Source organism: Stereum hirsutum (assembly GCF_000264905.1).
Source record: "Stereum hirsutum FP-91666 SS1 unplaced genomic scaffold STEHIscaffold_4, whole genome shotgun sequence".
NCBI classification, from domain to species: Eukaryota; Fungi; Basidiomycota; class Agaricomycetes; order Russulales; family Stereaceae; genus Stereum; species Stereum hirsutum.
The window spans coordinates 199251-226971 of NW_006763134.1; the positions used below are offsets into that span (position 1 = coordinate 199251).

General features: G+C 51.4%; 6 protein-coding genes across 6 annotated transcripts; 4 read left to right on the forward strand and 2 right to left on the reverse strand.

Annotated features, from left to right (window-relative positions):
• Positions 1-702: 702 nt before the first annotated feature.
• On the reverse strand, positions 703-1561 carry STEHIDRAFT_52806 (ribosomal protein L10e; the record flags this gene model as incomplete). The annotated part of the gene is made up of 4 exons (XM_007301450.1): positions 703-778; positions 851-1096; positions 1169-1407; positions 1472-1561. The coding sequence occupies 4 exons, from the start codon at positions 1559-1561 to the stop codon at positions 703-705; spliced, it is 651 nt and encodes a 216-aa protein (XP_007301512.1).
• Positions 1562-5230: 3669 nt separating this feature from the next.
• STEHIDRAFT_166723 (WD40 repeat-like protein) lies at positions 5231-9931 on the forward strand. Its single transcript, XM_007301625.1, has 10 exons — positions 5231-5278; positions 5340-5502; positions 6698-7429; positions 7613-8126; positions 8201-8302; positions 8356-8467; positions 8532-9047; positions 9110-9242; positions 9303-9374; positions 9451-9931. Exons 1-10 carry the CDS (start codon positions 5258-5260, stop codon positions 9468-9470), a joined length of 2385 nt encoding a protein of 794 aa, XP_007301687.1. The 5' UTR covers positions 5231-5257; the 3' UTR covers positions 9471-9931.
• Positions 9932-11510: 1579 nt separating this feature from the next.
• Positions 11511-13604, forward strand: STEHIDRAFT_52515 (uncharacterized protein; the record flags this gene model as incomplete). Its single annotated transcript, XM_007301432.1, has 11 exons — positions 11511-11611; positions 11713-11749; positions 11862-11899; positions 12016-12039; positions 12106-12258; positions 12313-12443; positions 12529-12693; positions 12772-12824; positions 12895-13143; positions 13251-13457; positions 13497-13604. 11 exons carry the CDS (start codon positions 11511-11513, stop codon positions 13602-13604), a joined length of 1266 nt encoding a protein of 421 aa, XP_007301494.1.
• A 3187-nt stretch (positions 13605-16791) lies between these two features.
• On the forward strand, positions 16792-19220 carry STEHIDRAFT_75439 (uncharacterized protein). The gene is made up of 10 exons (XM_007301525.1): positions 16792-16954; positions 17025-17144; positions 17210-17371; positions 17441-17645; positions 17704-17810; positions 17874-17908; positions 17964-18146; positions 18208-18266; positions 18321-18382; positions 18438-19220. Exons 1-10 carry the CDS (start codon positions 16931-16933, stop codon positions 19134-19136), a joined length of 1656 nt encoding a protein of 551 aa, XP_007301587.1. The 5' UTR covers positions 16792-16930; the 3' UTR covers positions 19137-19220.
• Positions 19221-23934: 4714 nt separating this feature from the next.
• On the forward strand, positions 23935-24798 carry APO4/CPO4 (Cloroperoxidase; the record flags this gene model as incomplete). The annotated part of the gene is made up of 2 exons (XM_007301626.1): positions 23935-24056; positions 24138-24798. The coding sequence occupies 2 exons, from the start codon at positions 23935-23937 to the stop codon at positions 24796-24798; spliced, it is 783 nt and encodes a 260-aa protein (XP_007301688.1).
• Positions 24799-25614: 816 nt separating this feature from the next.
• Positions 25615-27554, reverse strand: STEHIDRAFT_166728 (hydroxymethylglutaryl-CoA synthase; the record flags this gene model as incomplete). Its single annotated transcript, XM_007301627.1, has 6 exons — positions 25615-25855; positions 25963-26687; positions 26760-26905; positions 26971-27181; positions 27252-27378; positions 27450-27554. 6 exons carry the CDS (start codon positions 27552-27554, stop codon positions 25730-25732), a joined length of 1440 nt encoding a protein of 479 aa, XP_007301689.1. The 3' UTR covers positions 25615-25729.
• Between the last annotated feature and the right edge of the window lie 167 nt (positions 27555-27721).

Consider the following 27721-nt stretch of genomic DNA (forward strand, 5'->3'; position numbering starts at 1 on the left):
GTTCTTGGTCCACGGCCGCCGACTCAACGCGGAAGCACCGCAAGCAAGCTCCACAACTGTGGGGGCTAGTACTTTCGACGTCGGAAGTGGTACCGTATCTGTCAGAACGTCAGAATATGGCCATGGGTGCAATAAGGTGCGGAAGAGGAGTCAAAGATGTCATATAACGATCGAGCAGAATGCAGACGTTCGAGGAGGTTTTTTTGGCATAATATATTTGCAACAATCAAACAATGGAAAAGATCAAAACAAAAAAAATGTCGTCCAAGCGCAATGCCATTCGAGCCATCCAAATCTAGCTATCGAACAAGACAAAAAATAGACCGACTAAGATCATAAACGCCAAGAGGACATATCCATCTTCGCCCCTTTTCCCCTAACCAGGAGCCACATGTCTCGGCTCGAGTAGTGAATAGAGGGGCGTAATAAAAGTAACAACACAGAAACGACGAAACGCAGAAACAAAGCAACAAAACATAACACACGTCGCACTCGGAACACAATGATCAACTCACTGCTCAAGGATGATGACGGATCTCACACAAGGGTCACTCGACGACGCACACAGCAGCCGACTGATACGCATGGTATTCAACCGTTACCTCGCCAACGATACGTGTAACGTACATGTCAGACGTCCGACAACGCCACGAATCCCAATCATAGATGCAAAAGGAAAGAACGAACAGATCAGCACAGGCCTTAAGCCTTGAGCTGGTTGCGCAAGTTCTGCTCCAAGGGGCCCTTGGGGCGGATGAACTGCACGTAAGCACCGTCCCTACACGATTCAAAGTCAGCAACGTCCACACATACCCGCGTGCATGAAAGGCAGGGCAAGAAAGATACGCACTGGATCACCCTCTTATCCTCCTTCAACTTGGGGTAGTCCTCCCTGTTGACGTTCGTGAAGCCCCACTTGCGCGAGACGATGATCTTCTGCCTTCCGGGGAACTTGTAGCGAGCACGACGGAGAGCCTCCTGGATGACGGGGGCGTTTGCGTCCTTGCAACGGATGGAAAGGATGATCTGGCCAATGTTGACACGGGCGACGGTGCCGTAGGGCTTGCCCCAAGCGCCACGCATACCGGTCTGGAGCCTACACAACACACCAACACATCAGTCAGCTCTCTCCGCACACCATTGCGGGATGACAAAGCGTGGAACGCACCTATCGGCTCCGGCACACGACAACATCTTGTTGATACGGATGACGTGGAAAGGATGCGGCCTTACACGCATGTGGAAGGAATCCTTGCCGGAGGTCTTGGTGACATACTTGTTGGCGCAGATACGGGCGGCTTCGAGAGCTTCCGAAGAAAGCTGCTCGTACTCGTCGGAGACCAAGTGGCAGCAGAAGGGGAACTCGTCGACGGATGCACGCTTACGGCCAAGATCGAAAATACGAATCTAAGAGCACCAGCATGTAAATCAGACATTGTACGCATAGTACAGGCGGGAGAGATGAAGGTACCTTGGAGTCGGGAACACCACGGTTGTACCTCGACTTGGGGTACGGCTTGTTCTTGCAGTAACGGTAGCAACGGGCGGGACGGCGACCCATTTTGTCTATAGAACGACAGAGCAGTCAGTAAACCATCCAAACCGCACTCTGAGGCCACAATTCATCCACAAAGTCCCATTCCCACTCTGAGCCCTAAGTCCAGGCGTGCCACCTCATCCGAACTCGCTCGTCTCAATCCATCCCTTCAAACTCTCCCAAACCGCCCAATCCACGCCCAAACCACCAGAACTTCGCACCACAGCACGAACGAAGCGAAACGGAGGGGCGTACTCACATGAGTTGTAGTGTTTCTTGAGGGAGGGGGGGAAAGAGTGCGACGACGGGGCGAGCGGCGTCGGCTTTTTGAGGGCGTGGACTCCGGGACCTGTGCTCTTTTGCTTTGTGAGCAGCTTTTGGCTGAGTGAGACCGAATGACGCAATGCTGGCTGAGTAAGTCGGGCGGTTTGTCGGCGAAGATGGGTCCGTGGGAAGGGAATGGTGGTGCGTGGACCGGTCCGATGCGGCGAATAGGGTAACGCCGAACGACTTTCTCGTCTCAAGGTTGCTCGCACACAACTTGCACAATACTTTGCTCTGTGCTGCTCTTGACAACTCTTTCCATCTAATTGATGCTCTTGGACTCTGACCGCATCTTCTCACGTCAGGATGATTCTGTTGACTCTGAAATGCATGATCAATCCGCTGGACAGGGTCTTACGGCGTAACTGTGGGTTGTCCTTGACTCGAAACGGGACCGACGAAGTGCTTTCTCATCTCCTTGGAGTGACTCGTAGGCCAGGCCGAACAGCCTATATACTCGGCCTTCTCTGCTCTAGAGTGTTAGAACTCTGTTACGGAGGATGGCGCTCTCGAATGTACATTGACATACGAGGAGGTCGTTTCACGATAATATGCAGGTCTGCATGAGCTTGTTCCGGATACACAGCCGGAATTGCGTTGCATAGGTCATCTTTTGAGTTACCCTCCAACTATGTTCGAGCGAGGATACGGCTGAGCGCACTATCTCTTGTTGGACAAGCGGGCATCTCGAGTCTGAATGTCGGCGTGTATCCAACGCTGTCGAGCGAGGATCTGGACCGACAGACGTGGCGACATCGTCCTCACTCGAGAGGAAGTACATACAATGAGACTTTCCGTGGGATTTGAGCACATCTGTTCTCTGATGTTAGACACACAGAGGCACGTCATTGGAATTTGGACGAGGAACTTCCAGCGGTTTGCAGAGTCGTAGTCGCACCCAGATTTCTCGCGGAGAAGCCTGTGCTCCACTCGGAGGCTGGAGCTGTCTCCGGCCATTCCGACGGGCCACTCTACACGGGGCCACAGTGCTCGTCCTCGAGCCAGCCTCGATGCTGCCACTTAAATATTGGGTTTTAGGACTGTGAGTTGTCAACAACACACTAGAATCACTTGTGCAATTTTTGAGATGGAGATATCTCGAAACATTGCTTTACAGTGGAGGGTGGCCCGCCGCCAGAGGACGGGTCGTGGCGCTCACAACCTGTTATGGGAGTCGGTTGCGTCAGAAGAAGCCGCAAGCCCCATCGCAGAAAAAAGCGACTGCGACTACGATTCTGCAAATTGCTGTCAGAGTTCTAGAGAGTGTGTGTGCTCATGGCGCCTTGTAATACTTGATATCATCGCCGCAAGGTTGACACGGACATGGATATCCCATAGGTCTGCTTTGGAGGATCTCTTGCCCCAGAATCTCGCAATAAATGCCTGTATTCCCCTCGCCTCCATCTCGGACAACATCTTAGACTTGTCACATCGTCAACGTATACGTACCGTCATTCACCTCTCTCCCACCTTCTTCCTCTTGACTTTTGACTACATCCCTCGCGTTCGTTAACCTTGAAGGGTTGTCCCACATCGGCACAGTAACATTACCGCTGGCTGATCTTTGGTCGTCCCGCAAGCTTGATAAGCGAAGTACGAGCCCCTTCAAGTTGACTGAAAGACCAGAAGGACCAGTCAACAATCCACGAGCGATGATTTGACATCCTGACCATGCTTCCACCTCCTCCGGAAATTATCTTGCTTGGGCAGCCATGAAGCTGAAGTAAGAAAGGAGTCGAAGTGGAGGGACCGGGCAAGTCATTGTTGAGATGGTGGTATTTGCCTCAGTTTTTCACATAACAAGCTGGTTTTCAGAGGCGGGGTGGAAAGATCAGACGGCGAGGATCCAGGACCCATTAGACGGATATTAGGAGTACAATACTTGTGCGCATTAGGCGTCCGTAACGCACAGCAGCACAGCACATATTCTACCCAAGGCGAGCACCAGTATTGTCTGGCACGGATTTGGCTTTGGTCGTAAAATGCAGGCAGGAGGACAGAGCTGACGGGAAGACGCTGCTTATAACACTCCTGTGACCGAGAATACCGCGTCATACGTATCTAGCGATAATCTAGTCCTGAGACGAAGTGATAATGCGACGATGGGGTGCACTACTTCGTCTCACCAGCGTGTCGCAACAAGCATGGTGCAATAGGTCATCTGAAGGATGGTCCTCTATATCAGTATACTATACTGTATGTATGAGATGGTGACGACCAGTAGATAAAAAATATTAACCTCGTGTGACCATCTGCAATGAAAGACCCCCCTGATTGGCCAAGGGACCATGCCATTGGATCGAGTAGACACTATTAGCTGCAGGGAGCTCCTAACCGTCGAACAAGAAGTTGTCTACACGAATAAACTCGAGCCGTAACGCTCTCCAAAAGCAGATATCGACGTCTATCATTGGGCAATCATAGCCAACGGTCCACCGACAAAGGAGTCACAGGCGCGTCGCGTCCTTGTTCCACTCCCGTCACTCCCTTCGATAGAATAGGATAGAATACAATTGAACGATTCACGCTCACCGAAATGACCGCCAGAGCCCCAAATCTCACAGTCATGTCATGTCGCCTGTCGTCGTCACCTACGAATACTCACACACGCGAAGTTTCCACAGGGGTCGCCACCTCGGGAACAAGTTTGAAGAAACGACAAAGATAGGATGATCAAACGCCAGACTGTCGGAGCAAGTCGGACACCAATAAACATCACGAAGTTTCTCTTGCTGGAGCGTTTGCCGCAAGACAACTGCTTGTTGCGTACTATAAGTATAGGCTCGCGTTGACAATTCATGGATGGACATCTTCCATACCTCGTCCTTCGCAACACTTTGTTGGATGTCGGCCGAATCAGGAATAGATGCCACGGGGTGGGAAGGAACGCAAAAAGGGACAGAGGTCTGCCGAGAGCGACCGCTTGAAATTGCGTCTCGGGACGCTGCGGCCTCGACTGGGAGATCGGAAATACGAAAGAGACTCCGGCGTTCCAGTGCAAGGCCTGAGACCTTATCATCTTTGCGCCAAGGGGACCTCTGTTGATCTTCCGCTTTGTTGTTCAGCGGTGTGACAGCTGTAAGGTCTCCGGACGAGATGCAAGGAGTCCATGGGGGATAGAGGAGTGTGTGGGTGGGACGTGCCTTGCGATAAGTGAAGCAGAAGGGGGTGGATGGAGAGTGGTGGCGGAGAGAGTGAAGGGAGGCGAGCGGACGTTACCCCGCATGATTGATTGACAGCTCGCGTCATGTATCCCAAGAAGGAGAAGCCGGCGGAATCGAAAACGTGGCAAACGAAAGTCCGACTGTTTGGTGGTCCCCGAATCCTATCCAGCGCTTGCCGTTCGATCTCCTTTCTTCCACTTTCCCAACGACTCCCTCCTCGCTGACGCCTCCCATGTCGTCCTCCATCTACGCCGTCCGTCCGCCCCTCATCCTCTCCCCCCCGTTTGCCACTGACATAGACGTTGTATTCACAGCATAGGAGCCTGCAGCCGACAGGGCCGCCGGCCCAGGGCCCTTCTACCCAGGCAGCCGGCACTCGACTCACAGAATGCTTCGAGACCATTAGGCAAGAGTTTGATGTGCTCACGCAAGACCTCAATCTGCTCCGTTCCCAGCGAGACGATTTTGAAAACAAAGGTATGTTCGTTCTTTCTTAGCTTAAATTGCCGTGCGTGGTTGTTTGCATGTTCGATTTCAAGCGGACGACGTATGGACGATGATGGCGCAGACGTGGCTCGTACCGTCCTCCTTGGTCTGATGCACATCTCGATTTGGTGCATTGCACGAGGGAGCACGTATAGAACTCGCCATCTCCGTGCCACAGCTCTGTCCCCGCCGCGTTCCGATGCGCGTTGCCGGGTCAATCCTTCGTACCTTTTCTCCTGACTTTTCAGATCGCCATTTTCCCGCCTTTTTTTCATGTGCGCCCCTGGCAAACTTACGCTCACACGCATGAAATGAGTGGATTATTGCCACCCGTTGCCCTTCGAAATCGACTTCTCGACGAGAGGGCATACACCTCACGAGGCTACGCTCCCACCCCACCTTCTATCAGACTACAGCAGGCTATTCTCGTCTGGGATCCGCGGCGCTGGTCTCGCCTCATCCCATCACATCGCACATTTCTTATTCGAGCGTGGATGGCCCCGAGTGTGTAGTTTCGCCCATCTAAACTCGACTTGGCAAGCTCGTGCCAGTGCTCGGCCACTTTCGCTTGTCTTCTTTTCTCGTGGTGGAGCACGGCACCATGGGCAATGGGCAACGGGCACAGAACGAACGCTCTCCATTTGCGGTTACAACCCAAGTTTCGTATTTTCGTGGCTGGATGGCGAGAATGGAGACAGCTGGAGAAGAGCTTCTGAGAAGACTGAAGACTTGCCTTTTTGACGACGGAGAGGCGCCTCGGGCCTCTGATCCCTTGTTCCCAATCCGCGCTCAAAGTCGTTTGCATCTCCAAGCGCGACGGTCTCGCCGTCCTATCATCGCCACATCAATTGCGCACTCGAACCACTCCGTGGTGAGACGTGGCTGAGAGGTTGATGTGGCTAGCCAAAACGAGGAACGATCATCCTCAGAATGGGACCGTCCTGCCCAAAGACGGCGCCAAGTGCGTGGGCAAAGTCCTGTCAAAGCGCCTGGGTCAGCAGATACGAAACGGGCACAAATGCTTCCGTCTTTGACTCTGTGGGCGCTTGTTGTTTTCTGAGTCGTTCGAGGTCGTTCGCCATCAATAAACAAAGCGATTTCCTATCCTGTCATCTTTATTTCCGTAACGAGTCCACGAAATCGATACTGATGCGCCTCCTTTCTCTTTTCGGAAAATAACAAACAGTCTCGTCTCAAGTGAACGAGCTCAACATCATCCGCCAATCCCTCTACGACCTCGAAGCCCAACATGGCAAAATTCGACAACAATACGAAGAAGAAATCAACCGCCTCCGACAAGAACTGATGTCCCGCCCTCCCGCCACCGGCCCCGCCGTGCCCCTCAACCCAAACGCAGCGGGCATCAGCGGTCTCGCAGGCGGCGCCGGCATCTCTGGCATCGGGGGACCCGGTGGCCCCAGTGCGAACGGGGGAGGGATGGGGCCTGGGGGTGTGCTTGGGACGCCGGGGATGGGACCTGCGGGTGGAGGGCCGATGGGGCCTGGGTTGGCGGGGACGCCGGGGGTGGCGAGCGCGGGTGGGTATCCGGGACCGGGGGGGCCTGGGGAGGGAGGTTTTTTTGGGAGAGAGAGGGAGGGGATGGATACGCGGGCGAGAGAACGAGACAGAGAGGGGAGAGATCGGGACAGAGATAGGGATAGGGATGTGAGGATGATGGATAGGGATAGGGATAGGGACGTGAGGATGAGTGACCGGGACAGGGACAGGATGGGGGATCGGGACAGGATGGATAGGGATCGGGAGGCGAGGATGAGTGATCGGGAGAGCAGGATGAGCGAGAGAGAGAGGATGGAGAGGGACAGGATGATGGACAGGGAGCAGCGAGACAGAGATCGTGACCGTGACCCGAGGGATTCGAAAAGGATCAAAGTGGACAGAATCAAAGTCGATAGGCCTGGTTAGTATCCGTCTCCTCTCCTCTCCTCACCTCTCGCCCATTCTTCTTCCTCCGTCTCCTTCTTTCTTTCTCTGGTCTTCCGTCTCCGTGTATTTCTACCCGTGGCTCACTCAGGCGCTTGACTATCTATCCAAAATTCTGCTATGCTTCGCGTGACGCAAAACTCTTTCCCGATTCCCACAGAGCATTATAGTCCCTCCCTCAGCCAAGGCGGACCCTCCCAACCCCCTCAACACCCATCCCAAATGTCAAACCCCGGCGGTCCAGTCAACCCTCCCCCAAACTCCTCCCTCGTCAAACTCCCACCCACACCCGGCGGCCCCGGTCTCCCCCCGCCCAACGCAGTCCCGTACGGTCCCCCTCCTCCCCCCGGCATGATCACCAACTCCGGTCCGCCGCCCCCGTCCTCCGTGGCGCCACCTCCACCACCGCCGCCACAGCAGCCACAGCCGACAGCGAGCATCAGTGGGCCACCGTCGGCTAGTCAGGGAGATGGTCCAGGTCCGTCGAGCGCTGTTGGAGCGGGTGGGGCGTTGGTGCCGATTAGTGGGAGTACGAATGGGTTCCCGGATGATTTGGATCCGCAGAATGTGCCGCCGGAGTTGAAGAAGGAGGGGAGCGATTGGTTCGCGGTGTTTAATCCGAAGGTGAAGAGGGTGTTGGATGTGAATTTGGTGCATACGCTTATGCATGAAAGGTGCGCTTTTCTTGGTGCTCTCTTTCGTGAGATGTGAACGGCGGGAATTGATGGATGGTGCAATGGCGATGTAGTGTCGTGTGTTGTGTGAGGTTCTCGGCGGACGGGAAGTATCTCGCTACAGGATGCAATCGCTCAGCTCAGATTTATGACACGAAGACGGGAGCAAAGACTTGGTCAGTCATTTCGTGAATTTTGCACTGCGATGACGACTGACAGCTCGTCCCAGCACCTTGATCGACCGTGATGCGAACAAGACCGGAGACCTTTACATCCGAAGTGTATGCTTCAGTCCAGACGGCAAATACCTCGCCACCGGTGCCGAGGATAAACAAATCCGCGTAAGTTATTTCCTGCCTTCACCATACCTTCTTCAACATCTGAGACCATACCCTTCCGCCCCAGATCTGGGACATCAAAACCCAGCGCATCCGCAACATCTTCGACGGCCATCAACAAGAAATCTACTCCCTCGACTTCTCCCGTGACGGCCGCCTCATCGTCTCCGGCTCCGGCGACAAAACCGCCCGTATCTGGGATATGCAAGACGGTTCGTCCAAAACGCTCACCATCCACGAACCCGAAGCGCCCGACTCCGGCGTCACCTCCGTCGCCATCTCACCGGACGGCCGACTCGTCGCTGCCGGTTCGCTCGACACGATCGTTAGGATCTGGGACGTGCAGACGGGGCAGTTGGTGGAGCGGTTGAAGGGGCATAAGGATAGTGTGTATAGTGTGGCGTTCACGCCGGACGGGAAGGGACTGGTCAGTGGCAGTTTGGATAAGACGTTGAAGTATTGGGATGTGAGGCCGATGTTGGCGATGGCGGGGAAGATGGTGCCGGGGCCTGGGTCGACGCCGAATGGGAAGAAGGAGGGCGGTGAGAAGTCGAATTGTATGATGAACTTTACGGGACATAAGGTACGTCTTGCTGTGTTTTGCTCGTGTGTGGAGAGGTCTCTGATGCACGAGTCTTTGGATAGGACTATGTGCTTTCGGTGGCTGTATCACACGACGGTCAGTGGGTCGTATCAGGATCGAAGGATCGCGGAGTCCAGTTTTGGGATGCGAGGAGCGCTATCGTGCAATTGATGTTGCAAGGCCACAAAAACTCTGGTATGCCCTTCACCGCAAACCGTGCTGCGACATTCGTGCTAATCCGTGTCTTTGTATCAGTCATCTCCATTGATCTCAGCCCGGCAGGAAGCGTTCTCGCGACCGGCAGCGGAGACTGGCAAGCCCGAATATGTGCGTTTGTTCATGCCCGTCCTAATAAGCCTTTCTCGCTATCGGCCTAGCTGACTCATTCTGGTTGATCGCGTAGGGAGTTACAACACGGTCTGATCTTCTCGGTTTTCTTCGTCCATCGAACAATGTATATCATGGTTTTCTCCTTGCTTCCGAGCCCTCTTGCTTCCTCCGAAAATTCGGCCTGCTCTTTCTTGTCCTTCGTTTCTTTGTTTTTTTTTTCTGAGTTGCGCTTTCTCTTCTTCTTTCTGGGGTTCGTGTGATATTGCCTGAAAACGCACGATGCCATTCTCAGCCCCGCCGTTTCTCTCTTCCTTTCATTTTTTGGCCTTCGCCTCATCGTGCTCACGGGTTCCTTTGCGACCTCCTCCGTCCGAATCGAAGCTCCGTATTTATATGCAAGTTGCTCATGCCCATGCCCATGCGCCTGCGTATGAGTATATGTACTACCCTCCCGCCAACTCTAACTCCCTCCCCCTCGCGTCCGTACCTTCCGAGATACGTGCTTACGATACATACGTTTGTTCTTTCGTTTCTTTTCCTCTCTCGAGTCTCCGACCCTTTCTTCTCTTTCCATTTTCTTTGATTCGTGCGATGCCGTTTTGAATGTTGTGTTCCTGTGCTTCCTTTATCTCTTGCTGCTAGGTCCAGTTCTTGCAATATATAATGAATGAAGAACTCAGTGAAAGCGTCTCTTGATGGTATGCCCAGCATGGCGGTTCTTCTTGACACAAGTACCACAGCACCAACGAGTGACACCCAAAGTTCTGAGACCGGGAGCAACCGGAACGGGCCGTCGCGGTCCGACGTACTGTGCCGGACCAGGATCCTGGACAGATGGGCTTTCTTGCTCATTCGTTCAAATTTGTGTCTATGACTTCCAGGGAAAATGGCACATATATATGGTACAGCATGTATTGAGTACTGTGACAAATATTTGGAGAGTGTGATGCAGTAAAAAATCATCAACGAATATTTTGCGACGACGACTGGCGAAAGTGGCAAAACAGGGAAGCTGGACGCGCGCCAAAAGGGCCCGGCCATTGCCGAATGGGTGGCGAAAAGCAAGTCAAAACGCGCCACACCCCCTTGCCCACCGATTTCGTACACATTCTCGTTAGAGGACCAGCAGCAAAAAGGAGCCATATCGTTTTATTATACATTACTCTATCTGCGTAAATATTTGTGCCCTGCTGCACAATGTTCTGCGCATGAAATTCATTCGGATGTTTGAGAGGTCCAAAATCAGCCACTTCGAGAAAATTGTGCTCTCTAGAGCCGAAACAGTCTGGTAAAAATTTCCAGACCGTGGTAGAGGAAGTATTTGCTTTAGGCTCAAAGACTATCAACTTTTTGTATGAGGAAGATCAAAGATGCTGAAGCTAGAGCCTGACCAAGTGGGAGCGTCTTGTGGCGCCTTGGCTAGAGGATCCCCTCAAAAAAAGAGGACACGCGCAAAAGTAGGCAACCGTTGTCTGCGAGAATAATTCGGAATCACTTAGAACGGGTCCGCATTCATGCCCTACATATATTTTTACGAGCAAATATGTTGATCGTAAGGGCTGGTCGAGGTGTCCATGTCGGTCGGGTTCCCAGGATGTGGCAAAATTGCCACACAAGGGCCATTTCCGACAGCATTTCACCATCTTCTACAAAATACTCACTAGGATTACACAAAATGTATTTGCATACCACAAGGGAAGATGTAGACCTATAGGTTATGTAGAGGTGCAAAGACATGAATATGCGTGCTTAAAATTCCAGAAACGTTTGTCCAGCTTCTATGTCCGTCCAGCTTCCTAGTCCGCCACAGTAATTGAAGGAACCCCGCCCAACAACAAGCGCCGACGGCGAGTGTTCGACAGCTGCGTTGACTCCGATTTGCACGGGGCCATGGCAGATTATATACTGGAACCCTGTCGAGTGCTCTGCTGTTGACATTGCTCTCGATACCTGAGAGACGCGTACATAGTTGTCTCAGGTAAAACGCTTAAAGGTGAGAAGTGACCACTTCAAACAGACCAGAAGGCTTGACTGAATAATTTCTGTCATTATCTCACCTTAGTGTTCCCCTTCAGATAGCCTGACCGCCATCAAGAAGCGTTCCTTTGATCTTTGAAAGATCTGATGTCTACGATGGACTCCGACTTAGATCTTACGCTGCCTGAAACACACCTGGCCGTGCGATGGTATCCGCCATCCTATGACATCCGGCTGGAACGTGTCCCTACACCGAAGTAAGAGCGTCTCTGGTTTAGCCCGATTGTTGAGAACAAGAGCTAATATACTGGTTCACTCCCATTCTCAATTCTTTACCATCCTCCATCTGCCTCACCAGGATCGAACATCCAGATGATGCTATTGTCAAAATTAAAGTATGTCACCACCATTATATTCGCCCTTACTTTGCGATCAGTCTTTGCTTTTCACCGTTGCTTATCTGCGTAAAGTGGAACTTCCGCTGACTGTGTACCTTTTCCATTCAAGTTCTCTGGACTTTGCGGGAGTGATCTGCACGTCTACCGGTGCGTACATATTTCTCTGTCGACCGAACAATAACACCGCACCTGGCCTTGTATCCCTCCGAAGTTCCTCATCACTATCTTGTTCATGTTGCTTACGACGCTGATGCTAACAACAGCGGTCACGAAGACGTAGACGAGCTGTGAGTACTTCCAGAATTAACTTCTAGCACTCAAGGATTTGACTCGTGTACTGTTCGAACACGCAGGCATGTGTGTGGACACGAGTTCATAGGCTATGTCGTTGCCCTAGGCTCCTCGTTCACGTCGTCGTCTCCCAAGAGTAGACCTGCATTGTACGGCACTCTGAAAGTTGGAGACAAGGTCGTCTCTCCGTTCACAACGTCCTGTGGTGAATGCAGGTCTGTCGTTTCCTCATGGCACTAATTGAGATACAACTCATGTATTGAATATAGACGCTGCCGATTAGGCTTCACTGCTCGCTGTGAATCGTCTCTTTTGTTCGGTTCACCACGTCTTCCGGGTGCCCAAGCTCAGTATGCCCGTATTCCTCACGCTGGAGGAACACTTTTTGCTCTCCCTACTGGTAAGCTCCGCCAGTCCACTAGTCTCGTTGTCCTTCTGAATTCCTGCGTATATTATACCCTAACCTGATCATGCCATCGTTACAGACACGCAGTCAACCTTATCGAACCCTTCGCTCTCGAAGCTCACCGCCCTCCCTGACCCGACTCTCATTCTACTCGCCGACATCCTGCCAACAGGTCTCTCCGTTGCTCTCAATGCTCTCATGCATCCCAAGTTGGCGCCTATACTTCACGGGAAAGCTTGGCCCGGTGAGGCGGCAGGATTGCTCTCCGGTAGCAGCGAAGGAATAGAGCAGGAAGGTGCGGAAGGGACTGCACCGGTGAGAGACGAGGACCGAGTATTGACGGTTGGAGTCGTCGGTCTGGGTCCGGTTGGTCTCGTGAGTTCTTCACTTCTCCAGTACTTCATTCTAAGTCCACGTATTTATTCCTAATATTGTGTAACTCCAGTGCGCATTCCTCAGCCTGCTCGACCTTCTCAGTAACCCGGCCAACCTCGCAACCTCCGCGCTTCGCTTTCGCCTCATCGCAGTCGATCCAAATGCTGCACGTCGCGCAAAACTCAGCACAATCATCGCGTCCTTGCCTACAGAATTGAAAGGATCGTCTAGAGGAGAGTTCGAGGTCTGTGGTATTGATGAGGCGAAGGGTGTCCTGGAGAGACCTGGCTGGGGCGGTGGCTGTGACGCGGTCTTGGAGGTTGGTCGATCCGTCAAATTCCCTCCAATATTCCTTCTTCTCGCCTTCGCCTCCGATAATGCGAAAAACGTCAATCGTGAGCTGAAAAATACTTCATCTGTCTACAGGTCGTCGGCAATCCCTCGGCACTGACTCTCTCTGAATCTCTTCTCTCCCCGTCCGGAGTTCTCTCCTCCTGCGGCGTCCATCAAGCCCCTCCCGTTCCCTTTACCGGTCGCGACCTCTATAACGCAAGCATGAGCCTCGAATTCGGACGTTGCAACGTGCGGAGCGTCTTCGCTATGAGTTGCGGGGTTATGGCCAGGATGGGAAGTGTTTTCGGGGCAATCGGGGGTGAAGGTGACGGTGGAAAGGACGTGGGGGTGGTGGAGAGAGTGCTTCCGTTGAGTAGGGTGGTGGAGGCATACGAGAAGTTCGAGAGGGGGGAGTGGGGGAAAGTAGTTTTCGATCCTTGGGCTTGAGCTTTCTTTCCGTGAAAGCACAAGTCAGAAGGTGAAAGAGTGGTGGAAAGGAAACTGAATGAATATAAGCACAAGGTATGGACCGCTCAACACCGTTTTTTGATAAGTGGCAATATTGACATGATGATACTGCATACAGTTATGTGCATTGCGATGTATAACACGACTACTACTTTGATATGCGAATAAGACGGTGATTTAAAAACCCAAACGCACTGGTATCGCGAACAATACTAGTATAGACGCCGTGAATACGAGTCGTAAAGGTGAACCCGACGTCGACGCTCTGGACTGTACATCATTAACAGTGAGTCTCATATCTACAATATTATTGGTTTATGGACAGAACTAACACTGTGCACGGCATCGTTTCCCGGTATGATCTGACCTGCTTACGTCTGCGAGAGCATAACGGGGCCCGTAGAAGGGTCGCATTGTTCTACTTATTCCTTGCTTGAGGTCCCTTGACACGGGTCTTGCACTGCTATGCATCAGTGCATCGCAACCAGTGCCTCTCTGAGTAATCTATCTTTTCCTCCCAGGCTGCGTATCTAGTTCATTCTCTCTCACACACCCCGAAGGCCCTTTCGCCTTGCAAGCCGATAGGACTCGTATGATCGGCTGCTCTGGAGAGGATACAGTTAAAAGCTTCCTTGAAAGCCTATGGAGCCCATCACAACACGAACAGAACCTGCTCGACGCCGTACCCCGCAACCATAACGCCCGACAGCAAGTAAACTTTTTTTTTTCACGTTAAGTAGAACAAGATGAGCTCTGCAGATGTACTCGTGGTGTGGAAATCTCATAGCATGAATTCTAGCCATGATTGATACTTATGAAAATTATTCCATCACGTATTAGGTCGGTGCTGGACCAAGTGGCATCACTCTCGCTCTGGCCTTGGCACAGAACGGAATGTCCGTCCGCATCGTAGAGAAACTTGCTCAAATGCCTGACAGTCAACGTGGCACGGGGTCCCAGGTCAGTTCTGTCATTTCACTTTAACTATTCGCGATATTCGATTCATGTGCTGTGATGTCGACTTAGCCTCGCACCATGGAGCTCTACAAGTTCCTTGGGGTTCTCGACGACATCTTGGATGGTGGCAGGTCCTTGGTCCAGATCAAACAGTACGATGGAGAGGGCAATTACATCAAGACTGTTAGCCTTACAACTGGAGACATGTCTCCAACTCCCACTAATCCTTTCGTAAGTTTTCTTGTTGTAATCTACTGCTGTAGATTATAGGCTAATATCTTTATCTGTACCGCCAGAGACAACCTTTTTGTGTAGGCCAAGAGGTCGTCGGCCGCATCATGAGGGAGCACCTCAAGAAGCATAACGTAGACGTCGAGTTCTCTTCGGAGATTATCTCTCTGCAAGATCAAGAGAAGTTTGTTTAAGCAGGCATCAGGAAGGCCGATGGCAATATCGAGACGGCAGGATTCAAGTATATCGTCGGGGCAGATGGAGCGAGAGGTCACTTTTTCCTTGTAGTTCGCACTGTCTGGATCACTGACTATTTGTCTGTAAAGGATTCATCCGAAAGGCTATTGGACTGCTATTCCTCGGGGAGACGCGGGGCACTGCCCAATGTATAATAGGAGACTTAGAAGTACGCGACATGGACAAGGAGGTACGGATGATCTCATCTTCATGTCCTATTCACGCAAGGAGTTAACGCGCCAACTCGCAGTACATGAATATGTATGGACTTGGATCGGGAAATATGTACGTCTCAACCTCCTTATTTATACCTACGAGACTAAATTTGTGTCATCAGGGTCTTCTTTATTCTGACGAAGCAGGCATTGACAGAGAACATATTCTATACCGTGGTAAACGGCCCCAACCTGGACGTTACGAAGGCATTAGAGGATCCCGAGATCCTGTTCGAACTTCATTCGCAATGTCACGAAGAAGCCTGAGCTTGAGTTTGGTGAGATCAAGAATCTTTCGAGTTACAGGTTCGCACTTTACCGTACACCCTCTTGTCTTCTTTCCCGTGCTCATGGTCTCACCCTATAGACCCAATAATATGCGCATGGTAGACACTTTCGGAAAAGGTCATGTGTTCGTGACCGGAGGTCGACGAGCTCTCTTCGGACCTGATTGTGCAGGATCCAGGAGGCTATGCTTACGAAGCGTATGGGGTAGAGGCCGGACAGACCCGGGTTGTCATCGTTCGTCCTGATGGATGGGTTGGGGCCATTGTGCGAGGTGTCGAGGGCGTGAAGAAATATTTCATCATGGTTCTAACTACGTGACTGACAATCAGAAGTATTAAGGGAGGTGAAGACATTGTATAATTCTATCGTGCTCAGTTTCCGGTCTGCGCCGAGCTATGCTGCCTTTTGCGGTGCTCTCCGTCCAACATCTTCTAGTGAACTGACATAACTCAAAGCACATCCACAAAGACACTACTGATACGGAAATAAACCAGTACGTCTCATGCTACGTTTTCTGATCATTTGTCTGATCCATCAACATCACAATACCAGACGTGGTTTAGCAGTGCACTCTTTATTTAAATTTTGGATAGCAAGAGATTGAAGGTACCATATGCCGCAAGTCAAATGCACGGTGCCCTTCAATCTCAGTGCACACATCTTCACGTAAATCGACGGGATCTCAAAGGGACATGCGTAAACGAGGGAAAACAGCGTCATTTCCCCTCATAGATCTATGCCGTAGGACACGCGTCCAGTCGTGCCGCCGAAGAAATCCATTGTCCTAGTCGCTGCATGACCTCATTACAGACGTGACCTCATTACAGACGTGGGCCGAGAATGAGTCACAGAGCATTGTGCACCTCACAGCGGCTTTCATATCGATAGATAGCCCTCGACTTTCCGCGAGTGCACCAAACATTAATATAGATGAACCAAACAACTCCCGATCGTGCGGGAGAATATCTCGCAACCCTGTCCGTTGTCAAAGGGAAGCATCAAAACGGCCTTGCGTGGGATTTCTTTACCCCAAAGAGCGATTGTTTGGTCCGTCTATATCAAGTCTATATTGTGTTTGGCGCACTCACAAAATATTGGGGGCTATCTATCGTTTTGAAAGCCGCTGCAAGGTATCGCTCCGTTTTCTCCCTCAGGTTGCGCGTATTAATGAATTAACGCTTCAAGAACAAACTCGCGCTTCAGAAGCGGCGTTTAGCCCTGCATGCCGCTAGGACTCGCGTCGTCGGCAGAATTGTAAGAATCCACTTAAGTACTACTCACCCGCTACGGGCGTCCCATAACACGAACGAAACACGACATACTCGTTAACTATTACACCCGATAGCCAGTGAGTTTCCAACGCCTGATTCGGACACGATGAGCTCTGCAGACATACTTATGGTGCGTCAGTCTCATAGCTTCAACTTAGCATATCTGATCTTCATGAGACTCGTTTCATGATTGTATGTAGGTCGGTGCTGGCCCAAGCGGCGTTACTCTCGCCCTGGCTCTGGCACAGAACGGGGTTTCCGTTCGCATCATCGAGAAGCTTGCTCAGATCCCCGACAGCCAGCGTGGCGCAGGTTCTCAAGTCAGTTCTGCCTTGTCGCTTTGACCATCTATGAGGGTTTTTCGTATACTATTATACTGTTCTAGCCTCGGACCATGGAGATCTACAAGTTTCTTGGAGTAATCGATGACATCTTAGACGGTGGCAGACCCTCACTCAAGGTGAAACAGCATGATAGCGAAGGCAACTACATCAAGACTTTCGATTTTACGACTGGAGACACGTCGCCCACTCCAGCCAACCCCTTTGTGAGCCATACTTTCACAGTTTTCTTGATGACATGATTGTATGGGCTAACATTTCGGCATCTATGCTAGAGACAGCCTTTTTTTGTGGGGCAAGAGGTCGTCGGTCGCATCATGAGAGAACACCTCAAGAAACGCGGTGTATTCGTTGAATTCTCTTCCGAGCTCGTCTCTCTGCAAGATCAAGAAAAGTATGTCCAAGTGGGCATCAAGAAGGCAGGTGGTGCTATCGAGACGGCAGAATTCAAGTATGTTGTCGGGTCAGACGGGGCGAGAGGTGAATTATTTTTCCCCTTGTCTTGCGTTATCTGTACCCTGTCTAATCATGATCAAAGGCTTTGTCCGAAAGTCCATAGGCCTATCGCTCCTCGGAGAAACGAGAGACACTACCGAATGGCTAATAGGCGACTTGGAAATACGCGGCGTGGACGACTTGAAGGAGGTAATATTCATTGTGGACTACTCTTCGCACAAGCACTCAACACGCCGATGAATTTCTAATCAGTACATGAACGTATACGGCCATGCACCGGGAAACATGTACGTGTCAACTCTTTGTTCGTTCGTATCTACAGCACTAAATTTGGGTAGACAGGGTATCGATTGCACCGACAAAGCGAGCACTGACAGAGAACGTGTTCTACACGGTGCTGATGGGACCTGACCTGGACATTGCGAAGGCATTGGAAGATCCCAGAATCATATTCAACTTCATTCGCAATATCACGAAGAAGCCTGAGCTCGAGTTTGGTGAGATCAAGAGTCTTTCGAACTACAGGTTCGCACCTCACCGTTCACCCTCTTGTTCTCTTTCCTGTGTTCATGGTCTCATCTTATAGACCCAATAATACGCGCGTGGTAAACACTTTCGGAAAAGGTCATGTGTTCGTAACTGGAGGTCAGCTTCTCCACCTTGTCTTCCATTTCGGATGCCCCGACTGACGTAGTACAGATGCTGCCCATGTCCATAGTCCGGCTGGCGGACAAGGTCTCAATTCCGGGATTATGGATTCAGTGGGCTCGTTTTCTTACATTGGTCATGTCTTGTCACTGACCTCTGTTATCATAGATAAATCTCGCATGGAAACTTGCTCTCGTCACCAAAGGCCTCGCGCCTGTCTCATTACTTGACACATATACCGAGGAACGCCTTCCTGTCATCAAGGACATGCTCGTGCGGACTGATGGCCTCCTCAGGAAGGCCCTCTCCCAAAACGAAGAGAGATTCTCTCGACCACCCGTCTTCAACATGTTAGGCGTCAACTATTGTTTTAGCTCTATCGTCTTGGACGAATTCCATCGCATAGAGGATGCGAAGGGCTTGGCGGCCAGTGCCTACGAAGTTGACGACATTCTGAGGGCTGGCGCGAGGGCACCCGATGCGCCCAAGTTGATCACTATTCCCGAGATAGATCACGGCGAGATGGCGCTCTTCGACATTTTCCGCCCCTTTGTCCACACCGTTCTCATCTTCCCTGCATCCGACGCTCACGTCGATACATCCTCTGTCATCACGGCTCTTGCCAAGTATCCGCAGGGTTCAGTGTCTTCTGTGATCGTCCTTCCACAATATTCATCAGTCTCGGCACTCGACGGGATATCTTCCGGTCTGGTTTTGAGGGATGAAGACGGACATGCATATAAAGCGTATGGGGTAGAAGTCGGTCAGGCTAAAATTGTTATTGTTCGCCCGGATGGGTGGATCGGGGCTATCGTTCGTGGCGTCGGGGGTGTGGAGAAATATTTCTCTGCGATTATGGCTGCATGAGAAGAGAAAAGGTCTTGTGTATTCATGCCGTTCTCGAACCACTTGTTACCGGTATGTTCCATGCCAAATATATGTTGTCACTAGCAGTCTTCCAACCACATGCGTGACTTGTTGACGATGAGATGTTATTGTATCAAAAGGGTACGTCTTCCTCGCCGCACCGCACCGCACCGCACTCTCGGACCAGTCTAAACTACAATTCTTGCGGGTACATCAGCAAGACAGCACGCCGCTGTGGCGTCTGGAAGCTCCTGGAGCGGCTGGGTTGTCTGGACTGCTGGAGCCAGCTTGTCCAGGTGCAGGCAATTTCGTCCAGAGTTTCCAGATTCCAACGCCATCAGGAATACCCTCCCGAGGCAGTTTTCAATATTTTCTACTCACAGCATACCTGCTTCATGTACACCTTCCACAAGACACTGACAGATGTTTTCGCATATTTTGTGACATTCAGGCTGGGATGATTGAACTTGATCAAACCATGATCACAGTCATGCACATTTCATAAACACGACTACATACACAATCGTATCAAACACTAAGAGCTCCAGGGAATAGGGAATGACTGACGACGACGTGTACTATACAGGTTCGCACGATCGTGAAACAGGTAACGCTGACACTTCGTACGGGGCAAGGATAACAAACACAAGATAAGTTGTAGAAAGATGATAGTGATAAACATACAGGCACTCAAGATGCTGCGTGGCCCTGATCCCATGCACTCTCCGAAGGTCATACCGATCTCTCTAAACACTTCAGCCATCCCGAGATCCCTCCACTCCGAAATATACAAAAAGGTTAGCAGAGGGGGCAGGCAGATGGGGTCGGTGAGCAAGCTGTGGTCGAAGACGAGGCAGAGGTGGTAGTGGAGAGGGTGAATCGAAGGGGGCGCGCCTAGATGAGACGCGATGAGGCCAAGGGACAAAGCGAGAGTTGGAGAGCGAGAAAAGGCGCGATGACGCTCATAGAAGGCATCGTAGCCCTTCGTGGGCATGCATCGTCCGTGCCCGGAGACAACAGTCTTGAGTGGTCAGCTGTCGAATAGGAGCAACGAGGAGGGGACGCGAGAGAATGAAGTGGACAACGACAGTGGTAGAAGGAAAGCAAGGCACGACGAACGCAAGGCAAACGCATCAGCCTAGTCGCGTTGCGCACCAGCCACAGCCTGCCCTAAAGCCTCACGTGACACTGTTGATCTGCGATGACGCGACGCGTCAGCTTTGGTCGTCGCTCGTCCCTCTCTTCCCTCCTCTCCCCTCACTCCTCTTCCCTCACTGCCTGTCTTCTGTGCTCGTGAGTCGTTCTGTCAAGTCAATGTGGGATCCATCTTCATCGACGAAGTTGAAGAGGATATCGGCACCGAGTTCAACGAAGCACGAGTCGCCCTCGTTCACCCCAGGACCGACCACGGCAGGCCTGGTCGCGTCGAGCCAGATGGATATGAAGACGGAGAAGTTCACATTGCCGGTAAGTAAGGCCGACGCGAGAGAGGTCGGAGGAGAGGGGATGCGCTCGCAGTGATATGGTGGGGCAGCATGCGTCGAGAAGAAGATAGAATTGGCGGGGGAGCAGTGGTTGGGGAGTGAGGAGTCGAACTCGTGAGTTTTTCCCCCTCTTACTGTTAGCGATGGGAGAACTAGTCGATGATGCTTGTTTGTTGCAGATATGTGTCCGAGTTGTTCTACGTCCACACAAAGCTGTCGACCATAGATCATTGTCAAGCCCCTGTATGTGTTCTGACCCCTTTTCTCAGCGTAGATGGTATAACGGGCTCACCACATATTCCGTCTGCAGATGGGCTACGTCAACATGAGTCACCGTAGCTAGAAGGTCAGTCGCTGCTCATTGTATTCTCGCCTAGACGAATACCCCATTGACTTGCTCCGTGACTTGATGCAGGGTGATAGTGGCCTCGAGATGGTCAAGCAGGCCACGTTGTGCCTAGCGTCCCCCTCAAATGCATCAAGGCCCGTCTCACAAAAGTCCACAGCCCTCGTTGAGGCTCCTATCGTACGCTGTCCATGCTTTCGTATAGTAGCTAACGTTCTATAGCCAATGTCCAGTGTGCGGGACTTTTGTGAACAGGGTTCTGCGGATGCGATCTGAGTTTCCCCCCGTAGAGGTCCATTACTGTTGTGGTTTGCGCTGGGGATCAGTATGTATCATCATATATCGCCGTAGTGTAGTGTCATGTAAATAAACTGAATAAACATATTTTGAATGTCTGTGACGAGACTGGAACAACTGGAGATATATCTCTCCAGATCCTCCAGATGGCCGTTCTGCCTCCAGACGGGCACCTGAAATCCCGTCGCTGTTCTGGACACAGACAGTGTCCTGGAGTACTGGAAGCTCTGGAGAGCCTCTGTGTGGTCTGGTCCAGACACGTGCGATCTTGCTGATGAAAACAATCTCTAAGCTAAGTTAGTTGCAACACTCACGAGCCCAAAATCTACGAATTTACATGCACAGCATCACAACGGCCTTCCTTTCTTCCTACATTTCCTCTTACTCCAAGGTAGTAAGTAGTAAGCACCCCCAGTTGAACTCCAGGAGCACAGCGGACCTTGATGCTCGGTCATAACGGTCAACACAAAGTCACTGGCCATATGAGAGACGCTTTTCGACCTGCTTGGACACCATCTAACTCATCGGCTGTTGCATCTTGATGGGAGCTTCGAATTTTGACTGATTTTCCGGTGTTCTTCCTCTGTCTTTATTTCACATGGCAGTCTACTTAGACCGATGGACGAGGAAGGAAGGAAGGAAGGAAGGAAGGTTAGTTGATGATTGAGATTTCGAACTAGACTGGGGAGAGCAATGGCTTTGAATCACACGTCAAGGCAGATTCTTTGTTCCTTCTTTCGGATTACTCTTTTGCTTCGTTGCCTGTGATACGCATACAACGAAAGATATATCTTCTGGTCGGTATGCAAGATGATTCTTTATCCCCCCTCAAACATCCTGATTTATCAGTGCTTTTGACAGATTAGTGCTTTTGTCAGATTTCGAACCTTCCTTTCCCCCCTTCGCCTTTGTCTCCAGAATAAGCAGGTTCTAATCATTATATCAGAACTCTGATCCAAGAATACCCATTCCTGCCACCGCGCGCGCATCATGATATTCGAGGTGCGCCCTACAAGAACAGGGCGACGATCAGCGCATCCGGAATCACCTTTTTCTTCGAACATCTGTCGTCAGACATCCAGTGGGAGCTCGACAATAGAACAGATCGTCAATAACCAAGATGACCTAATCTCCAGGCCGCTTCGTGAGATCGCTACAAGTCTTCGGCTCGGACTGTGGCCACTCTTCGACCACCCCCGGCGATTGAAAAGCCTCACAGTCTGGTCGATGTCCCCATTTGTCTTGAGTTCGGGAGAAGCAATCGAATGTTGAACTATTCTATGAAGAACCGTCCTACCGAAGGTCATCATGCCCGATGGGTAAGTTAGGTCGACCGGCGTCCGCGTCAGCTCACCGACTGCTCGCCCACAGACAGACATCTAAGACTCGGAACTGACTGTGCAGACGGATACAGTAATATCGCGGCCTTACTAAGAAGCCAATGACTCCTTCTCCGAGTTTATTACTCCCCCCCCACCACTACAACATTTCCTAGTCATGCTTACGCCACCAACCGAACCGGAACTTCACTTACCGCCTACGTTCGAGTAGAAATTCTGCTCCAAGGAGCCCATGCACGTCCGCAGTGAAGAACTGAGGCATGGAACGCGATTCAAAGTCCAAAACCCAGGACTGGCACAGACATAGTCAGGTCAACCTGAGTGTCGTTGATAGTGCACAGATTGCTGTACTGGTCCCTCTCCACTGATTCCTGAATACATTGTACTGAATGGGTATCAGTTATCGCAAACCGTTTTGTATTGTTCCCGTGTTTCATGTTCGTAGAACTTGGCAACGCTGAGCATAACTCGACAAATATCATGATCAACCCAGCCGCCGCATCATCAAAACTCACAGCCTTGGCTTGAGCGCGCCCACCACACTCGCCGCGAACTCTCACAGCCACCGATGCGCCCGAATCGGTTGACGACCAGATCGCGTACGCGTTACATGGAAAGGTTTTGAGATGTATGCGGCTGAGCTCTTGGGCCGGTATGGAGCAAACACCGACACATGTACAGAAAATATATTTCGTCATACACCCCGTCCAAGTGCATTCGTGCAGATTCACCGGGCTGCTTTTATTTTAAAGCACATTTTACATCCATGCATTTTCCTCGAGAGGATCAATCCATCAAAGACTTTTGATGGAGAAGGCGATCCCTATAAGTAACTCGCATTGAAACCAGCACCGAAGGCGTTACTTTCCGATCGCGCGAGCCGCAACACAGGCAGATATCATGATGCAGTTCCCGTGAGCACACTGCAGGCGAGTGAGTCGCACCGCCTACGGGATCAAATGTATGTTACACACACATACCGGCCAATGGCCTACAAGGAACAATTCGGATAGAATCCGGGGGAAGATTGTGATGCCAAAACATGGCTGAACGGGCCTGACCCCGGTGGACCGTAGCCGAGGAACGAGGCAAGCCACACAGCTGTGGGGGATTTGTGAGAATTGGCAATCTGAACCGTTCCTTAGATGAAACGAGGTGACGGCACCGACGCAATCACCCAGCAAAGTATAAAAGAAAGAGCAGCGAGTCACTACTGCGTCCCCTCACTGCTCCACACCTATATAACACCCCCCTTGCAATATCCAGCCGGGACTGCTCTTATCTCTCAACCACTACCACTTTTACCCCACTCAGCTTCATCCTCTTTCACAATGCCAGGCATCGTTCCACATTCGCATGCTGAGGGTACTTGCCCCGTAACAGGAGCCACATCCCATGCATACTGCGCTCCGCAACCAGACGATAAACGGGCACCATGTCCAGCACTGAACACGTACGTTGATTATCTGCCTCATTGTCTCTCTCCATACTTTTCATCGTGCAATGGCGCTCATCCTTTGTCTGTCCACTCCAGACTCGCAAATCACGGATATCTTCCACGAGATGGAAAGCAGATCGACGCCGCTGTCCTCATCCGCGCCCTCGAAGAGGGCTACGACATCTCAGCTCCACTAGCATACGTCCTTGCCTACGGTGGCCATTTCCTTCTGGGCCAATTCGGTCCCTTCCAACTCGACGACCTCGCACGGCATAACAAGATCGAGCACAATGCGTCGCTCATCCATCCCGACGCCCGTGGCCGCGACGAGTACGCCCCTATTCATAGCGATCCCGTGCTCTGGAAGGAGCTCGTGAAGAATGCTTCGGATGGGAAGAAGTTGACGACAGCCGATGTTGCAGAGGCTAGGGTGAGGAGGGAAACGGATGAGATGAAGGCGGGGAAGGAAGCCCTGGATGGCTTTCACGCAGAGATCGCGAGGGGCGAAATGGCGATCGCATTGGGGATGTTCTCGAAGGATGGAGAAGACGGGATTCCAATGGGAACGTTGAAGCAGTGGATGCTGGAGGAGAGGTTGCCGGAGGGATGGAAGCCAACACATATCCAGGGACTGTTGAACACGGTAGCGAAGGCACGGGAGATCAAAGGCGCTATGGAGAAGATCAGGGCCAGTGAAGATGCGAAGGAGAAAGCTGGTGAGAGCCACTTGAAGTTGGTTCAAAACTTCAAGCTATGATTACGCGTACGATCATTTCTTGGTTTTCGTGAGCTCGGACTCTATTCTCCCAGATCAGTTGTTTTATAGGGATTAGGCAGGATATATACCCTTGGAGAGCTAATACTTCGTGGCGCCGCCCTTCCGCCGACACATTGCTAGCTTTATTTAGGACACTATTTATTGCTCCGAGCTCAGTACTTACTATTGGACTCCATCTTGGATATTCTTGTCATGTAGCTAACTGTGTATCTTATAGTATTGATTGTGTTTTGTTCTATTAATGTCAATCAGTGGCTACTTTGCCAGCAATAAAGAAATTGAGCGCACAGCAGGCAGCGACATCGAGTCTTGAGCAGGGCGTGTCGGATATGCAGTTAGGGCTCCGTTCCGCACTGAGTGATGAGCAAGAGTTGACCGAGAGGTAGAACAGTCACAAAGCTAGCATCAAGGTTCAACGGTTGTCGGAGAGTAAGATGCGATCCGTGCGAACGGAGCCACAAATGATCCTCCGGCAGCAGCCGATTCGGAAGGTGAATCGTTTCTTTCTGTGCCACACAAGTGCCACATCTGCACGCGTAATTTTTGCCGAACCCCTCGAGTATCCTGGTCTCTCGTGCGCGGGTAGCAGACGATGGTCTTATTCTGTGCTCCTTATTCAAAATTCAATTTAAACTGTTTGTGCCAGATTCTTCTCATCCTTGTTTATCGCTGGTTTGAAAAATCAACGTTTCAAGGGCCATACCGGCCCCCGTTGGACCTGCCATCAATTTACTCGGCGGACAATTCCATATATTCTTGCTTTGAGAGTAGACTTTTTCAAAACTCCAATTGGATGTTCATCACTATTCACGTTCGGTGGTCTGACTACATGCCATCGCCCGTCGCTAACCGGCGGACTCATGGCAGGTATTGTAAGAAAAGGAAGAACGAGAAGAATGAAAAATAGCGCTCAAGCCTGGACGTATTTCCTCCTGAACATGCTGCCGATGCCGTCGAGGTAAAATGCCCTCGGCCAGATATTCTTGATGTCTCCCTGGGGCTGGTACGGCGCTAGATTATGGTTATCCTCCCGGAGCTATAATACCACCATGAAACAGAAATACATCAGCTCTACGAACATATACAGATACACGACAGAGAAACAGAATGAAGAGTGGATAAAGGGTGAGTCGAGGAGCATACCTGAAGACCCTCGGTGTACTCCTCACAGCTAACAACATCCATACTCTCCAACCTCTTCAACAGATCCATCTTCTTCGCGATCTCACTCACATCCCCCTTCACCCTCATCGTCCAAAACGTGCTCGCGCACCCACCCCCAAACGCATACATACTAATCCTCTTCCCCTTCAGCGTCGCCGCGTCCACTGTGCTCAAAAGGCTAGCAAGCCCGCCGTACAGCGAAGCGGTGTACATGTTTCCGCATCGCGAAGCGCACCGCATGGAGAGTGACACGCGGGCAGCGTAATCGGCCTTGGAGAGCGCCATGAACGATTTCTCGATCTCCTTCGAGTTGATCGTTTGAGGGTACGGCAAGTCAAGGAACGAAGGGTCGATGTTCGCGAATTTGGGCTTGTGTGGTGCACTCAAGTAGTCCATGAACAACAACCTCGCGTGGCCCTTTTGCACCTGCTTGCCGTAGGGCGAGTGGTAGACGGGGTAATCGACATCAGCGAGCGAGAAGACGGATTTCTCGTCGACTTTGTTTCCGGCCTCTGTTTCGGGGATGGCAGACGGGTTGAAGGACTTTGTGGCGGTGGCGACTTTGGAGCGAAAGGCGGAGTAGGCGGCGTCCATTGCTGCGATGTAAGTCGAGACGGAGAGGGGTCCATCGACAGTAGGGTATTCGGAGTGCAGATTAGGCTTATAGAATTCGTAGGTATTAGCCATGTAGGTTCCATGGATAGCTATTGGCGAAAAAATCAAGTAGCGTCAGTGACAACTTGATTTCATTTGAACATTATAGAGGGAGGACGTACGTTCAAAAACAAGGGGAGCGTTGGGGCCGATCAAGATAGCGCAGGCACCAGCACCTCCAACGGCCCTGGCACCACCCTTTGCGTAGACCGCGATGTCACCGGTGAAGACGATCGCGTTGCGACCATCCCATGAGCGCGATTCGATCCTGAGCACCACCACCCACGATAGGAATCAGTACGTGATACGGACACGAGGAAAAAATAAAGGCACCAGTTTGTCGCATTCTGAACCGCCGCGGTACTCCCGTAGCAGGCATTCTTACTGTCCAAACCCTCGATATCGTGGTTCCCGCACTCCTTGAAAAGATCCATGAGGACGGTCTTGACAGATTTTGACTTGTCGATGATAGTCTCTGTGCCGACGTCGAGACGGCCGATGGAGCGTGGGTCGATGTCGAAACGCTTCATGAGGGAGGAGACGACTGCCAGCGCGGACGAAATTCTGGATGTCAGCGACTGAAAAGCGAAGACGTAGAATGTGTGAGAACGTACCGGTCAAAGCAATAGAGTTGATGTCCTCCCTGTCGTCCACGAAAGCCATATAGGACTGTCCGAGACCGATAGTATACTTTCCCTTAGAGACACCGTCGAACACCTCGAGCTCTTCCTCCGAGACGCACTATGCGCCCGCCGTAAAATGAGCTCGCGACTTCGTCTGCAAAGATAGGTAAGGTGGGGAGGACAACGTACTCGTTTAGGGACATACATGTCCATAGCGAGGATACCGACATCCTTGGGACGCGGACGCTCGGCCTGGACGTCGAAGACGGAGGTGGAGGCGATTTCTATGGCCATTGCTACAGTTGATGATAATAGCTAGTCCTGGTCGTAGATGGTAGCGAGCGAGAATGGCCTTCGAGTGGAACGAATGAGGGTACGAAGGACGAAAAGGTGGCCGTGTGACGACATATATACGCCCACTAGCAGACAAGGCTACCGGTGTTACAGATTCTGAAACAAAA